General features: G+C 43.6%; 1 protein-coding gene across 1 annotated transcript in view; it reads left to right on the top strand.

Annotated features, from left to right (window-relative positions):
* Positions 1 to 1,047: 1,047 nt before the first annotated feature.
* Polr1b (RNA polymerase I subunit B) overlaps positions 1,048 to 15,832 on the top strand; it is a 30,858-nt gene continuing 16,073 nt past the window's right edge. The window contains exons 1-7 of the mRNA XM_042695526.1: positions 1,048 to 1,234; positions 5,228 to 5,395; positions 5,842 to 5,988; positions 7,943 to 8,075; positions 9,542 to 9,678; positions 10,995 to 11,218; positions 12,240 to 12,411. Of these exons, the coding sequence (XP_042551460.1) occupies positions 1,058 to 1,234; positions 5,228 to 5,395; positions 5,842 to 5,988; positions 7,943 to 8,075; positions 9,542 to 9,678; positions 10,995 to 11,218; positions 12,240 to 12,411 (1,158 nt within the window). The 5' untranslated portion in view covers positions 1,048 to 1,057. The remainder of the gene's footprint in view (positions 1,235 to 5,227; positions 5,396 to 5,841; positions 5,989 to 7,942; positions 8,076 to 9,541; positions 9,679 to 10,994; positions 11,219 to 12,239; positions 12,412 to 15,832) is intronic.

Raw genomic sequence — 15,832 nt, 5'->3', positions numbered from 1 at the left:
ATCCTCAGCCCCTCTCTTCACTTCTCTGAGCAGCTAGTATCTCCAGCGCCCAGCTGCATCAGTGGAATACCCTCCACCCAGATCTGAACTCTACCTTGCCCTTCACAAAGAAAAGAGAACTCTCGCAGGATAGGTCTGCACACTCTCACCAGACCTAGCTGCCTCTAGCCCCGAATAGGGACAGATGCCATTTCTCCCCCTCCCGCAGGGTAGGTTTATCATCCTTGGCTGGCAATAAAATGCTGTTCCTGTACGAGACTGTGTCCACGTGTTCTTCTCAGGGTTACAGGGTTTTTATGGGGTCATGCAGGGGGTCAGGCTACAGGGTTGTGTGGGAAGCTTTTGGCGAGAAACCTATTTACAGAAGCAAAATCAGTTGGCTATCTTTTGTTTAAGCAACAGTCAGTTAGTCTCTAAATAATCTCCTGTTGTCAAGGGCATGCTAAACTGGGGACTGCTTTGAGTAATTTTTCCTGTTCACCAGGACCGGCACCAAAAAAAAAAAAAAAAAAAAAATTCGGCCCAGAAGATGGGGGTAGCAGGCTTGCATGATCTACCCACTTCGTGGCCATCATTGAGCAGCTTCAGCGGTGGAGCTGGATAGAGAGCACAAAGCCTGGAGCTCAAGGTCTGCTTGTCACCGAAGTCAAGACTTCCCCCCGAATGTTCCCTGGGTTTGCCATCAGTATGGGATGGCAAGACAGTTAGGGGAAATAGAAGGGAAACTCTGAAGACAGCGCTCATTCTCCATCTTCATTGAGCGATTGAGGTCACAGAGGCCACACAGAGGTTTGCACCTTTGATGAGCCTTCAATTTGCAGAGAAGGAGTCTGCCTCGGGAGGAGGAACCTGGAGGACCCGCCCCGTTTGGCCCTTCTGTTTCAGCCGGCCCACTTAAGCCACAGTTTCAGTTCCAAGCCGACCGGATTAGATGAAAGCACTGAGGGCGGGCCAAACTAGAGGAAACTACATTTCCCAGCAGGCCGCGGGGCCAGGACTCCAGCCATTGCTCCTCGCGCGTGTCGGGCCATTGCCGGTGTCCCGGGAGCGGGCTGCCATGGATTCTGGAGGCCGGTGGAGGAACTTGCCCAGTGGACCTAGCTTAAAGCACTTGACGGACCCCTCTTACCGGCTCCCGCCAGAGCAGCAGAAGGCGGCGTTGCAGGACCTGACACGTGCTCATGTGGACTCCTTCAACTACGCGGTGCAGGAGGGGCTCAGCCACGCGGTGCAGGTGAGCGCGCGACCTTCGCCACGGCGGCTGCGCGTGCTGCGGGGTACATGAGGGACAGCTGGGGGTGCAGAGAGGTGAGTGCAGGACTGGTGAGGTGAGGCCTGGGCTGGACGGGGCTCAAGGTCCCAGAGAGGTGGCCGGGAGGTCACCAATACTTGGGCTCAGTCCTGGTGCTGGGCGGAGACTGGAGGGAATAGCAGATGTGCAGCTTGGAGGCGAGTAGACTAAGGGAAGATTGAGTGGTAATTTGGATTTTTTTGGTAGGACAGTTTCTGGGTGCCGAGTGACGATGTATTCCATTTGGGATGTGCTCCCAGCTATTCACAACATACACGCCTGTAGATCACTTGAAATCTTACTTTCCAAAACTATCTCAAAAAGTTCTGAATTGATGGACAAATGTCTATCATACTCAGGGCCTTGGGACTGTTCCTGAGATTTTGGTTCAAGACCAACGCTGTACCACTTGAGCACAGCTACACTTCTGGCTTTTGGGGGTGAGAGTCTCATGGACTTTTTTGCCAAGCTTGGCTTTGAACCTGGATCCACAGATCTCAGCCTCTCTTGCGTAGCTAGGACTACTGGCACCTGGGGATGAGGAATTAATTACATAGGCGTTGAGGAAGATAGGGATGAGTCCTAGTGGTCGGTGCCTTCTCAGTAGCCAGGATTACAGGCTTGAGCCTGCTGGACTGAAATTCTTGTGGGGTGGGAAGAAGGTTGGATAGGACCAAATTGAAAATTTGAGGGAGGGGTTTTGAGGGTGGGGAGGCAGTGTTCTAAGTGGATTTCCACCTTAGTAAACCACATGAGTCTTTCTGTGAATCACTTCTATGGAAGAATGATTGGTCAGGAAATGCTTATTGCTATATTTCAACTTCATTTGGTGTATTTAATTTCTAGATTGTACATATATTTGGTAAATAGTATACTACACTAAAGAGTATGCATTGGTATTGTATAAATACAGTGAAACCATTGCCAAGATTAGGTAAGGGTATGGAGTAAGGGTGTTCAATTAGCATCTTCAGTGTCTCTCAGCATTCCCAGCCCCTGTCCCTTTTTCTTTTCTTTCTTTTTTTTTTGTAGGTCATGGGGCTTGAACTCTGTGCCTGGGCGCTGCCCCTCAGCTCTTCAGCTCAAGGCTAGCGCTCTACCACTTGAGCCACAGTGCCACTTCCCGTTTTCTGAGTGGTTTATTGGAGATAAGAGTTTCACGGACTTTGCTGCCTGGGCTGGCTTTGAACTGCGATCCTCAGATCTCAGTCTCCTGAGTAGCTAGGATTACAGGCGTGAGCCACCAGCGCCAGGCAAGGCCAGTACTCTTGAGAATTGCTTTGCCAAGAGTTGTATAGTCTACTGAGGGAGCTCCTGGGAAGAACAGCTAACCTGAGTGTTTAGAAAATGTAAAATTGGACAGGCGTTGGTGGCTCATACCTATAATCCTAGCTACTCAAGAGGCTGGGATTTTAGGATTGCTTTTCAAAAGCTACCTGTGCAAGAAAGTCTGTGAGACTCTTTATTTTTATTTTATTTTTTTTATTATTTATTTATTTTTGTCATTTTTGGGGCTTGAACTCTGAGCCTAGGTACTGTTCCTCAGCCCTTCAGCTCAAGGCTAACGCTCTACCACTTGAGCCACAGCGCCACTGTCTGTGAGACTTATCTCCAGAAAAAGCCAGAAATGGCACTGTGGCTCAAGTAGTAGAGTACTAGCCTTGAGCACAAAGAGGATCAGGGATAGTACCCACGCCCTGAGTTGAAGCCCCAGGACCAGCAAAAAAAAAAAAAGAAAGAAAGAAAGAAAGAAAAGAAAAGAAAATGTAAAATTAGAAGAGTTTAAGAGTGCATTCCTCCCTGTGGCTTAATTGAGTAAACTTTGTGTTATGAGAAATACAGATAATGTGGAGGAATTTCAGTGCTAGTGTAACACCTGCATATATTGGAGTTATTAGGTTTCTTTGAAGATCAATACGGTTTTTGAGAAAGGCAAGAGTTATGGAGGCATGGGCTGGGAATGTGGCTTAGTGATAGAGTGCTTGCCTGGCATGTATGAAGTGCTGAGTTCAATTCCTCAGTACCACATACATAAACAGAAAAAGCCAGAAGTGGCACCGTCACTTAAGAGGTAGAGTGCTAGCATTGAGCAAAAGAAGCTTGGGGACAGTGACCAGGCCTGAATTCAAGCCCTAGGATAGGAAAAAAAAAAGAGTTATGAGGGCTTTCTATATGGTCTCTGGAGTCTTTTGGGATTGTGTCTATAAGAAAAACTATATGCAATTAAAAGTTAGTTAGGGGCTGGGAATGTGGCTTAGTGGTGGAGTGTTTGCCAATGAATTGAATTCCTCAGTACCACATAAACAGAAAAAGCCGGAAATAGTGCTATGGCTCAAGTGATAGAGTGCTAGCCTTGAGCAAAAGAAGCTGAGGGACAGTGTCCAGGCCCTGAGTTTAACCCCAGTACTGGCGGTGTGTGCGCGCGCGCACACACACACACACACACAAAGTTAATTAGTGCTGTGGTTTATCAACATAAGGACAGAAGAATCTAGCTTTGGGAGACGGTCAAAGAAAGATTGCTTTACAATGTACAAAAGAAAATCACTAGGAACTAATAGCTTATGCCTGTAATCCTAGATTTTCAGATTGCTGAGATCTGAGGATCATGGTTTGAAGCCAGCTTGGGCAGGAAAGTCCGTGAGACTCTTACATCCAGTTAACCACCAAAAAAGATGGAAGTAGAGCTTATGGATCAAGTGGTAGAGCATTCGCCTCCAGTACAAAAGCTCAGGGACAGTCGACTGGCACAAAAAAAAAATAAAAAACAAAGAGCACAAAAGGTTGGTAGCATGGTGGCACCTGTCTAGCAAGCTCAAAACTCTGAATTCAAATTCTAGTACTGCCCCTCCTCAAATGTTTTGTTTTATTTTATTTTATTTATTTTATCGGTCGTGGGGCTTAAACTCTGGGCCTGAGCACTGTCCCTCAGTTCTTCAGCTCAAGGCTAGCACTCTACCACTTGAGCTACAGCGCCACTTCTGGTTTTCTGGTGGTTTATTGGAGATAAGAGTTTCACGGACTTTCTTGCCTGGGCTGGCTTTGAACTGCGATCCTCAGATCTCAGCCTCCTGAGTAGCTAGGATTACAGGCGTGAGCCACCGGTGCCCGGCTAAAAAAATGTTTTAAACAAGCCTTGGAGCTGAATGCTAGTTGCTCACACCTAAATCCTAGTTACTCAGGAGGATGAGATCTGGAAATCAAGTTTGGAAGTTAGTCCAAGCAAAGACTCATCACCATTTAACCAGCAACAAGACTAAAGTAGAGGTAGGGTTCAAGTGGTAGAGTACCAGCCATAAGTGAGAAAGCCGAGCAAGAGGACTGGGAATGTGGCTTAGTGGTAGAGTGCTTGCCTAGCATGTATGAAGCCCTGTGTTCAATTCCTCAGTACCTCATAAACAAAAAGCCAGAAGTAGCACTGTGGCTCAAGTGGTAGAGTGCTAGTGTTGAGTGAAAGAACCTTAGGGACAGTGCCCAGGCCTGAGTTCAAGCTCCAGGAGTGGCAAAAAAAAAAAAAGCAACCCCCAACCCCCCCCCCCCCCACATATACACATACACATGTACACGCTCATGTACGTACACAGACAATAGCTTTAGACTGTTACTAAATGAGAAGGATGTTTCCCAATTCTTTCTGTATTAGCAGCAGTCTGTTTGCTTTGCTCTGCAGAGGATCAGTACTTGGTTTAGACATGGCACTTCTTCACAGCTTAACATAGAATCTGACATATAGTGTACAGTTGAATAGTTAACATTATAGTAGTTAAGTGCTTGCTGAAGTTAGGAGGGGATTAGATGTAACCTAAACTGTCCATTTTGGATGCGCATAGCACCAGCATAATGACTAGTGCTGTATAACACATGGGATTTGTAAGAGTCTTAGAGAAAAAGTACCTTGGTCATGCAAGCTGTTAAATAATGTGAATCTTATTTCAGGCTATCCCTCCCTTTGAATTTGCTTTCAAAGATGAACGGATCTCTCTTACTATTGTGGATGCTGTCATCAGTCCACCAACGGTTCCAAAAGGTACCATCTGCAAAGAGCTCAACGTTTATCCAGCAGAATGCCGAGGCCGGAGGAGTACCTACCGTGGGAAGCTGACAGTAAGTACCTGTCACATTACATGGCTGTCTGTACACTTTTGAGATGAGGCCTAATAAGGTATATCTGCGAATTCTGCTTTCTTAATGCTGTCATCTAAGAGATCCCACCTTCTAAATTTTTGCTAGTCCTCACTTTAAAATACTCATTAGCCCTAGCTGTTTGGGAAGCAAGAGATCAAGAGGACTGTGATTTGAGGCCAGCCCAGGTAATATATCCACAGAACCTGTCTAGTCAAATAAGCTGGATGTGGTTGCACATGCCTGTCATTTCAGCTGTACAGAAGGCTTAATGGGGGCATTACTCAAGGGGTAGAGCCACCTGCCTAGCAGCCCTGAGTTCGAGCCCCAGTAATGCCAACAATCACAATTTAAAATAAGTAAAATACTCATTTGTTTTTGCAGGTTCAGATACTTTAAGTAATTTTTTTCTTTTTCCTTTTATGTAGGCTGATATCAGCTGGGCAGTGAATGGAATCACAAAAGGAGTCATTAAACAGTTTCTTGGCTATGTTCCCATTATGGTGAAGTCTAAGGTTTGCAACTTACATGGGCTTTCTCCACAAGCCCTCATTGAGCATCATGAGGAGGCAGAGGTAAGGGCAGAGATTGGGCTGGGAAACAGTAGTGAAGGCTTGGGGTGGGAACAAGAAAGCCAGAAGCTCATCTGGCAGGCTGATTTCGCCATCATTGCTCCTATTTCTGTATAGGTTGTGTGAAGTGTTAACATCTTGTCTGCATACTGCACATGGCTGAGACAGCAAAATGAAAAAAGTGGCTGTAAGTTTCTAGAGAATATTGTTTTAGAGGAAGAACTGGTAGATTTTCTTTTGATTTCCTTTCTCCTCGTAGAGATTGAACTCAGGGCCTTGAAAATGCTAAGTCTGACTCAACCAAGCTCTACTCAAAGCCCTAATTTTCCAGATTATAAAATAAGAAACATACTGCTAAGGGAAACGAAAGTTTTGTATGTGTGTGCGTTTTGGTTTTGTTTTTAACCTTCAAACTATTGTCAGGAGTGCATGTCTTTCAACAGTAGATGTGGTGAGCATCTTCTTTGCCCCTTGTTTCTTTCAGTGCTGGGTACTTTGGAATGTGGAGTTGAAGTAATCAGGATGTCCAGCCCTTGTCAGTCACAGGAAGACTGTGATGCCTTGGGAAGACAGTTTGGTGTCAGAAACAGATGTAACAACTCAGCCCTTCCACTTTCAAGTTGTGTGGCTTTGCAAAGTTTAATCTCCCCAAGCCTGTTTCCCTCTGCTGAAAATAGACCTAACAGGGCTGGGAAGAGTGGTAGATTTCTTGCCTGGAATGCATGAGGCCCTAGGTTTGATTCCTTAGCACACATAAACAGAATAGGCCGGAAGTTGTGCTGTAGCTCAAGAGGTAGAGTGCTACCCTTGAGCTGAAGAGCTGAGGGGCAGCATACGGGCCCAGAGTTCAAGCTCCACGACCGACCAAAAAAAAAAAGGCCTAACGGCTGTCTTCCTCCTTACTCTTTTTTTTTCTTTGTCACTCCTGGGCTTTTTTTTTTTTTTTTTTTTTGTCTTTTTCTTTTTTGATACTGGGGATTGAACCCAGGGTGTTGTATTTGGTAGGTAAATGCTTTGCCACTGAGCTACATCCCAGCCCTGTTATTTGTTTGGGGCTTGAACTCAGCTTAGATATGTCCCTCAGCTTCTTTTGCTCAAGGCTAGCAATCTACCACTTGAGCCCCACTGCCATTTCCAACTTTTTCTGTTTATGTGGTACTGAAGAACTGAACCCAGGACTTCATGCATGCTAGGCAAGCACTCTACCAGAAAGCCACATTCCCAGCCCTTCCTCTTCAATCTTACAAGGATTAAATACTGTAACAGGCAGTTAATAAAGAGAAACTCCATTTTTTTATTTATTTATTTATTTATTTTATTTTTTTGGGTCCGGTCGTGTGGCCTGAACTCTGGGCCTGGGCACTGTCCCTCAGCTCTTCAGCTCAAGGCTAGCGCTCTACCACTTAAGTCACAGCGCCACTTCCGGCTTTTTTCTTAGGTGGTGCTGAGGAATCGAACCCAGGGCCTCGAGCATGCAAGGCAAGTGCTCTACCACTGAGCCACCTTCCCAGTCCAGAAACTCCATTTATTAAAGAAATACAACTGGCCAGAAACTGTTGAAGAGATTTTTCTTTATTTAGTGATTCTAAATTTCTTGTGTGCAAAGCTTTCATACAGTCAGGTTTTTTTAACTTGTTTGAGAAACCATATAGGAACAAAATGGTTATCATTTTCATCTTTAGACTTCTCTTTAGAGGAAGTCTTTTTGTTGTCACTGGAAGATAGAAATCACTTCAGGGGCTCAGGAGACCGGTTAATTTGAACCTTCTGGTAGATGGAAGTACCCTTTAAAGAGTGCTTCCCTCCTATGATGCAAGGGCCTGGCTTTTGTGTTTAAGAAAGCTGCTGATCCATACACCTCTGTACTCTTTTCTAAGAAGGGATCAGTACTCCTTTTCACCCATGTGTACTGTTACTCAGGTGCTTTCGTCTAACACATTATCCATCTCTTTGGCAGGAAATGGGAGGCTATTTTATTATCAATGGCATTGAAAAAGTTATCCGAATGTTGATTATGCCTCGGAGGAATTTTCCCCTTGCACTGGTAAGACCAAAATGGAAAAGCAGAGGCCCTGGTTATACTCACTTTGGTAAGTATCAGTGAACATTTGAGATTCTTTTAGAAAAATTGAGAAGCATTTTTTTTTCTTAAGGAGATGGTATCCATAGAGAATCTTTAATATTTTTCTCTTACATAATTTTTGTGTTTTTTTAAATTAGTATTTTTGTTTATAAGATTGATTGTAGAAGTAGGGGAAGAAATGAAGAGATGTTGGGAAAAGGATCCAAATTTCCAGTTATAGGATGGGTGTATTCTGTGCTACAGTGTACAATGTGGTCACATTGTTAATAAGACTATTGTTTTTTGGAATTTATTAAGAGTAGATTTTTAGTGCCGAGATCTCACATGTGCATTTACACAGGTTTTGCTGTAATAAAACCATAGTGAGTTGAAAGTACCATATGTTGAAGATACTTTAGAAGCTGGGAATATAGCTTAGAGCGCTAAGACACACTGTATCAATTGAAGCAAAAGAATAAATAAGTAGGTATTTTTACATGTTGCCATATCATTTTTCTTTTATTAATTGTTGGTCATGAGGCCTGAACTTTGGTTTTCTGGTGGTTTATTGGAAATAAGAGACTCACAGACTTTCTTGCCTGAGTTGGCTTTGAACCTCGATTCTCAGATCTCAGCCTCCTGAGTAGCTAGGATTATAGGCATGAGCCATAGGTGCCTGGCTGCCATACCATTTTTCTAGGTGTCATGTTTGTCAACAACTAATGGTGAAATTCTTATCTCAATATTAAGAATTGTTTAGCCAGGTGCTGATGGCTTACGTCTGTAATCCTAGCTACTCAGGAGGCTGGGATCTGAGGATCGTGGCTCAAAGACAGCACAGGCAGGAAAGTCCGTGAGACTCTCATCTCCAATAAACCACTAGAAAACCAGAAGTGGCACTGTGCCACTACTCAGGAGGCTGAGATCTGAGAATCGAGGTTCAAAGCCAACTCAGGCAAGAAAGTCTGTGAGACTCTTATTTCCAATAAACCACCAGAAAACCAGAAGTGGTGCTGTGGCTCAAGTGGTTGAGCATTAGCCTTGAGCTGAAGAGCTGAGGGACAGCACCCAGGTCCAGAGTTCAGGCCTCATGACCAACAATTAATAAAAGAAAAATGATATGGCAACATGTAAAAATACCTACTTATTTATTCTTTTGCTTCAATTGATACAGTGTGTCTTAGCAGTCTTTATACCTGAAGTTTTGCCATTCTTCATTGGAATCTCTTGACAGACTCCAAGGGGGTAGGAGTGCAAAGATGCTGGGAATATAAAGGGCTATGAGCCATGGAACTTGGCCTGGAGGAAACTTGGTAGCTTGGTTAAATCGATAGCTTTGGTGGTTTTGTTTTAGTTTTATAACAGGAGAGGGGTATTTGGTATAGTATAGAGACTTTTGGTTGCCATCTTGGCTACATACACTGATTTGACATGAGTTATGTTTAGGAGAGTAAATAATTGTAGTTTCTCTCTTTTTGCCGTTTGTTTCGGTAGGAGTCTCTATGTACTGTGTAAGAGAGGAGCATTCTGCTGTCAATATGAATCTTCACTATGTGGAAAATGGTACTGTTACATTGAACTTTATTTACCGGAAAGAACTGTTTTTTCTTCCTTTGGGATTTGCACTTAAGGTATGACTTTTGATATTTTTTATGTTATGAAGAGATTAATTGGAGACAGTATCATTGCAAATGGACTGGGTTTTCTGTTTAATGCATGCCGGTTGGCCTGTGGTAATAATTCCTGTAACTCCAGCTACTCAGGCTGAGGATGGAGGATAGTGAAATTTGAGGACAGCCTGGGTAATTAATATAGGAAGGACCTGCCGTGAATAAACAAATAATTAAAAGTATCCATTCTAATTGTCTACTGCTTCATAACAAATTGCCTTAAAAGTCATTGGCTTAAAGTATCCATTTGAATCAGTCAGCCAATCAATCACCACAGTTTCTGTTAGTGACTAATTGGGAAGTGACTTGATTTTTTTTTTTTTTTGTCAGTCCTGGGGCTTGAACTCTGGGCCTGGGCACTCTCCCTGAGCTCTTCAGCTCAAGGTGAGTGCTCTACCACTTGAGCCACAGTGCCACATCCAGTTTTCTCATGGTTAAGTGGAGATAAAGGCCTCACAGATTTTCTTGCCCGGCCTGGCTTTGAACCACGATCCTCAGATCTCAGCCTACTGAGTGGCTAGGATTATAAGTGTGAGCCACCGGCACCCAGTATGACTTCATTTTATTTAGACTTATGGCATGGAATTTCAGAAAGTCACAGTGAGATGATGTTGGTGACTGAAGACTTGACCAGACAGAGGTCACCTGACTGGTAACTCATTGCTGGGTTTTGGTAGGAGGTCTTTGTTTCTTTCAGCCATCTCTTGTCAGGAGTTGGCTAACAAACAAGGTGGAAGCCACAGGGCCCTTAATGACATAGACCTGAGAATCTCACATTACCTTTTCCGTTATATTTTTGGGTCTCAGGCCATGTGTAATTTGGTGTGGGAAGAGACTATACAAATTGAATATCAGGGCTGGGAAGGTGGCTTAGTGGTAGAGTACTTGCCTAGCATGCATGAAGCCCTGGGTTCGATTCCTCAGTACCATATACACAGAAAAAGCCACACGTGGCACTGTGACTCAAGTGGTAGCATGTTAGCCTTGAGCAAAAGAAGCTCGGGGACAGTGTCCAGGTCCTGAGTTCAGGCCCCAGGACTGGCAAAAAACAAAACAAACAAAAAAAACCAAATTGAATACCAGGAGGCAAGGATCAGTAGGGTCATCCTAGTGTCTGGCTGTCATATATTTTGGAGAGTTAAATTTGGCAATAATGGAAGCTAATTTTGGTGGGATTTAAAAATCATTAGAGGAGAGAATGGTAACTAAGTGAATAATATATTTAGTGATTATTTACAGACAATTTAAAAGAAAGCTTTTTTTTCTCTCTGTTCTAGGCACTTGTCAGCTTTTCTGATTATCAGATTTTCCAGGAGCTCATCAAAGGAAAAGAGGATGACTCTTTCTTTAGGAATTCTGTTTCTCAGATGTTAAGGATTGTGATGGAAGAGGGTTGTTCCACACAAAAGCAGGTCCTTAACTATCTAGGAGAATGCTTCAGAGTAAAACTCAATCTTCCTGACTGGTACCCTAATGAACAAGCTGCCGAGTTTCTATTTAAGTATGTGTGCCGGGCCTGGGTTTTAGTTAGGGTTTGGGTTGAGGGTTGTCAGTGGTCCTTTGCATGGATTGTAGTTTGTGTTGATGCATCATCTAGAACTCAGCGTATACCTGATCTCTGTCGGCAGGGGCTACTTTTTTCTCTGAGGCCATGTTTACCTTTCTTGTTATGCTAGCTTATTTTATTTTGCTTCTTTTATTTTGAAATAATTTCAGACTTCTAGAACAACATCCAGATAGGTGATTGACCACTTATAGTAACTAATGTTCTCTCTTTTATTACATTTACTTTATTCCTTTGTGTTGTTTGATTCTTTCTGTATTGTTTGAAAGTTGCAGGTATCATGCCACTTCATTTCCCCAAAACAAGGACTTTGTCATGTATAATCACTATATAAAAAAAATTATGAAAGGAACCCTGCTCCAGACTGGTGCTGCCCAACTTGTACTGAGCATTTGAGATAATGGCCAGTGTAGCTAAGAAACTGAGGTCCTAATTTTACATAATTCTAGTAAGAAATGACTGCCATGGCCACTTGCTTACATATTCTAACACAGCTCTAGGCTTTGTGATATTATTTTGTTGTTTTGGCAATGCTGCCTGTAAAAATGAAAAGTAAACATGAATTTGAGACCTTGGTCATTAAGAAAATTATGTAAACCAGGTGCTGGTGCTCATACCTATAATCCTAGCTACTTAAGAAGTTGAGATCTGAGGATTCCGGTTCAAAGCCAGCTCGGGCAGGAAAAGTCCATGAGACTCATCTCCAATAAACCACTCAGAAAAGGGGAAGTGGCTCAAGTGATAGAGGACTTGCCTTGAGCTGAAAAGCTGCGGGACAGTGCCCAGGCCGAGTTCAAGCCCCAGGACCAACAAGGAAAGAAAGAAAGAGAAAAGAAGAGAAAAGCAAAGAAAAAAAAAGAAAAGGAAAGAAAGAAAGAGAAAAAAAGAGAGAAAGAAAAGAAAATTATGTAGGATTGACAGCTTAAGTTGCTTTAAAGGTTTTTCTTCTGTTTTGCAGCCAGTGCATCTGTATCCACTTGAGCACCAATACTGAAAAGTTTTATAAGCTCTGCTTCATGACCCGGAAGCTCTTTGCTTTAGCCAGAGGAGAGTGCATGGAGGACAATCCTGATAGTTTAGTGAATCAAGAAGTCCTTACGCCTGGCCAGCTCTTCCTTAGGTTTCTCAAGGTAACTGTATGCTTCACCCTAGGCCACCCTATCACTCATGCTGTATAGTGTTGTCTGAATGGTAATAATTTCTAGTTTGGGCATTTTTCAGCCTTTTTAGTTTGTTAATGGTGCCATTTGCTAATGTTTATAATCCTAGTTACTTAGGAAGCTGCGTTACTTAGGAAGCTGAACTCTAAGAATCATGGTTTGAAGCCAGTTCAGACGGGAAAGCCCATGAGATTCTTATTTTCAGTTAACTAGCAAAATGCCTGTGGAGCTGTGGCTCAAGTGGTAGAACTCTAGCCTTGAACAAAATGCTCCTGAGTCCAAGCCACAGGACTGGTGTGTGTGTGTGTGAGTGTGTGTTCCTCCCACTCCTCCCTGCCCACCCTTCTCCCCCACATGCCTCGCTAGCTACCAAGGTTCAGAAATGTGTGTGTGTACGCACGCGTGTGCGTGCACACACCATGCGTCTGTTCCTCCCACTCCTCCCTGCCCACACCTCTCCCCCCCCCACACCTAGCTACCAAGTTCAGAATATTTTTCAACAAGGTCTCTTATAGCCCTGGCTGTCCTCCTACCTCAGCCTCCCGTGTGCTGAGTACCACCAATACCAGTTTTGCTTAATATTATGTAATCTAAAGATGACATGCAATCTTGGTCGTTAAAGTATACATAGCTTATTTACGTATGTATAGCCAATTAATCCTCACTGTGTGTTTCAGATTTACTCAGTAAAATTTACTTGTAAGGCCACTCATTATCAATACCCAGTACTTTTTCAGCTATTCACAAACATGGGCAGAGAGGTGAAATTTGAGTCTCTTAAAGCATGTGTTCCCTTGAGGATGAGCACAGCAATGCCCTTGCCTTCCCCCAGCTAACTAAAAGCACAGGTCTGTGTTGAGCTTTACTTAGTGCCATATATTTTGCATCTTTATTCTTTTTATTTTTACTCTTCAAATGGGCCCCTGTTACTGATAGGCTATCTGCTGTTCCTGAATGCAAGAAAGCTGAGTTGTAACTGTGAGTTCAATGTTAATAAAGCAGTTACATATTAAATAAGATGTCTTTCAACAAAAACACACAAAAGGTTTTATGTGTTGATCGATTAAGAATATTATGACAGAGCTGGACACCTATAGTCCTTGCTACTCAGGAGGCTGAGAGCTGAGGATCATGGTTCAAAAACAACCCAGGACAGTCTAAGACTCTTATCTCCAATAAACTATTTAGGGAAAAGCTGTAAATGACACTGGTTCAAATGGCAGAGTGCTAGCCTTGAGCAAAAGAAGCTCAGGGACAGCGCTCAAGCCCTGAACTCAAACCCAAGTGCCTGCAAAAAAAAAAAAGCTGACCCAAGACATGCAAGAACAAGCCTCATGTTTCCCTAGGAACAGTGGTTTGGTATTCACTTACTGGCATTCGCAGTGGTGGCACAGGACAGCTGTGCTGTGAACAGAGTGTAAGTCTGTGTACAGAACTGGAATGGCTCGAACATGATGTCATAGGAAGTTAATTTGATGGCCTTTCACATATCATCCCTTTAAAAGATGAGATTGAAGAGATAAGTTAGCAGGATGGATGACAGAAAAGGTTGAAGAAAAAACTGAGTTCTGGATGGAGAGGTAGCTCAGTGGAAGAATGCTTGCCTTGTACACATGAGGCTCTAGGCTCGATTCCTCCGCACCACATAAGCAGAAAAAGCTGGAAGTGGGGCTATGGCTCAAGTGGTAGAGTGCTCACCTTGAGCTGAAGAGCTGAGGGACAAGGCCAATGCCCAGAGTTCAAGCCCCACGACCGCCCCCCCCCCCCCCAAAATAAAAAAAGGAACTCAGGTTTTTTTTTTGTTTTTTGTTTTTGGGGTCCATCATGGGGCCTGAACTTGGAGCCTAGGTGCTGTCCCTCAGCTCCTTAGCTCAAGGCGAGTATTTTAACACTTGAGCCATAGCCACACTTCCAGTTTTCTGGTGGTTAATTGGAGATAAGAGTCTCATGGACTTTCCTGCCCACATGGTCTTTGAACTGTGACCCTCAGATCTCAGCCTCCTGAGTAGCTAGGATTACAGGTGTGAGCCACTGGCGCCCGGCTCCTAGTGGAAGTTTTTTGTTATCTCTGGCCTTTCAAGTAAAGACATTATGTTTCATAACTATACCCATTTGTCCTGTTCATATAGGGTAGCACAGTGTTCCCTTTGATTCTACCTTTTAGCAATGTGTCATCAGAGACAAGCTGTTACTGAGGTTACCTGTGTCATCAGCGTGGGCAATAAAGTGAAAATTGGGTTATCATTTCAGATAATTTATTGTTTAACAGATCTGATTTCACCAGCTATATTTAACCTTGTAAACCTCTGATTTTGAGACTTGAAGAAAATCTTCAGAAGGTACATGACAGAGAGATATCACATGAATCATCTGTAGCCTATCTAGCATGTAGTCAGTAGACATTCAGTTTTTCCATGTGATTGATGCTGAGGGAAGGCTGGATGGAGCCACCTGTAATCCGTTAGTAGAAGGCAGAGATGGAGAGGATCTTGGTTTAAGGCCAGCTTGGCCAAAAAAATTAGTGACACATGTGGTCTCAGTTTGTGGGAAGCCATTGAGATCAGCTGTGAGCAAAATCAAATTCTCATTTGAAAAGTAAATAAAGCAAAAGGGCTCAAGTGATAGAGTGCTTGCCTAGAAAGCTTAAAGCCCTGAGTTCAAACTCTGGTATTGTCAAGGAAGGGGAAAGGAGAGACAGTGAGAGACATGGATGAGCTACCCCTCTGCCTTTCTCTGACAAGGTAGGTGTGGCTTCTTGTTTCCTGAAGTGTCACTGGCTTTTCTTCAAAGACTGTTGAACACCAAGGGAGGCTTTTTATTTATTTATTTTTGTCGGTCGTGGGGCTTGAACTCTGGGCCTGGGCGCTGTCCCTCAGCTCTTCAGCTCAAGGCGAGCGCTCTACCACTTGAGCTACAGCGCCACTTCCGGTTTTCTAGTGGTTTATTGGAGATAGGAGTCTCACGGTCTTTCCTGCCCGGGCTGGCTTTGAACCGCGATCCTCAGATCTCAGCCTCCTGAGTAGCTAGGATTACAGGCGTGAGCCACCAGCGCCCGGCTAAGGGAGGCTTTTTAATAGACAGTCCTGCTCCTTCTGCTACTTGTAAGGTGTGTAGTCAGCACAAACAAATCCCATTCCATATCTTATTCTGACAACAGAAAATGCTAGAACCAAAAAAGATAGTTGGCAGTAAAACCTGACCTGATCCTACAGGAGGTTGCATATAACTTTCTTACTCTACTTGGCATGAATTTGTGCATTTTACTGTAGAAGTGTATTTGATGACCTGTCAGTTGGTGCCTCAGTGTTAACAAAACCATGGCTGTTGGGTAACACATAGTTTATGCATTCTGTTAACTTTCTAAGGCCTGAAAAATTCTCACACTGAAATA

Source organism: Dipodomys spectabilis, unplaced genomic scaffold (assembly GCF_019054845.1).
Source record: "Dipodomys spectabilis isolate Male_0828 unplaced genomic scaffold, ASM1905484v1 ptg000187l, whole genome shotgun sequence".
Taxonomy (NCBI): domain Eukaryota; kingdom Metazoa; phylum Chordata; class Mammalia; order Rodentia; family Heteromyidae; genus Dipodomys; species Dipodomys spectabilis.
Note: the sequence above shows the minus strand (reverse complement) of the source record. Positions and strands in the feature narration are given on the sequence as shown.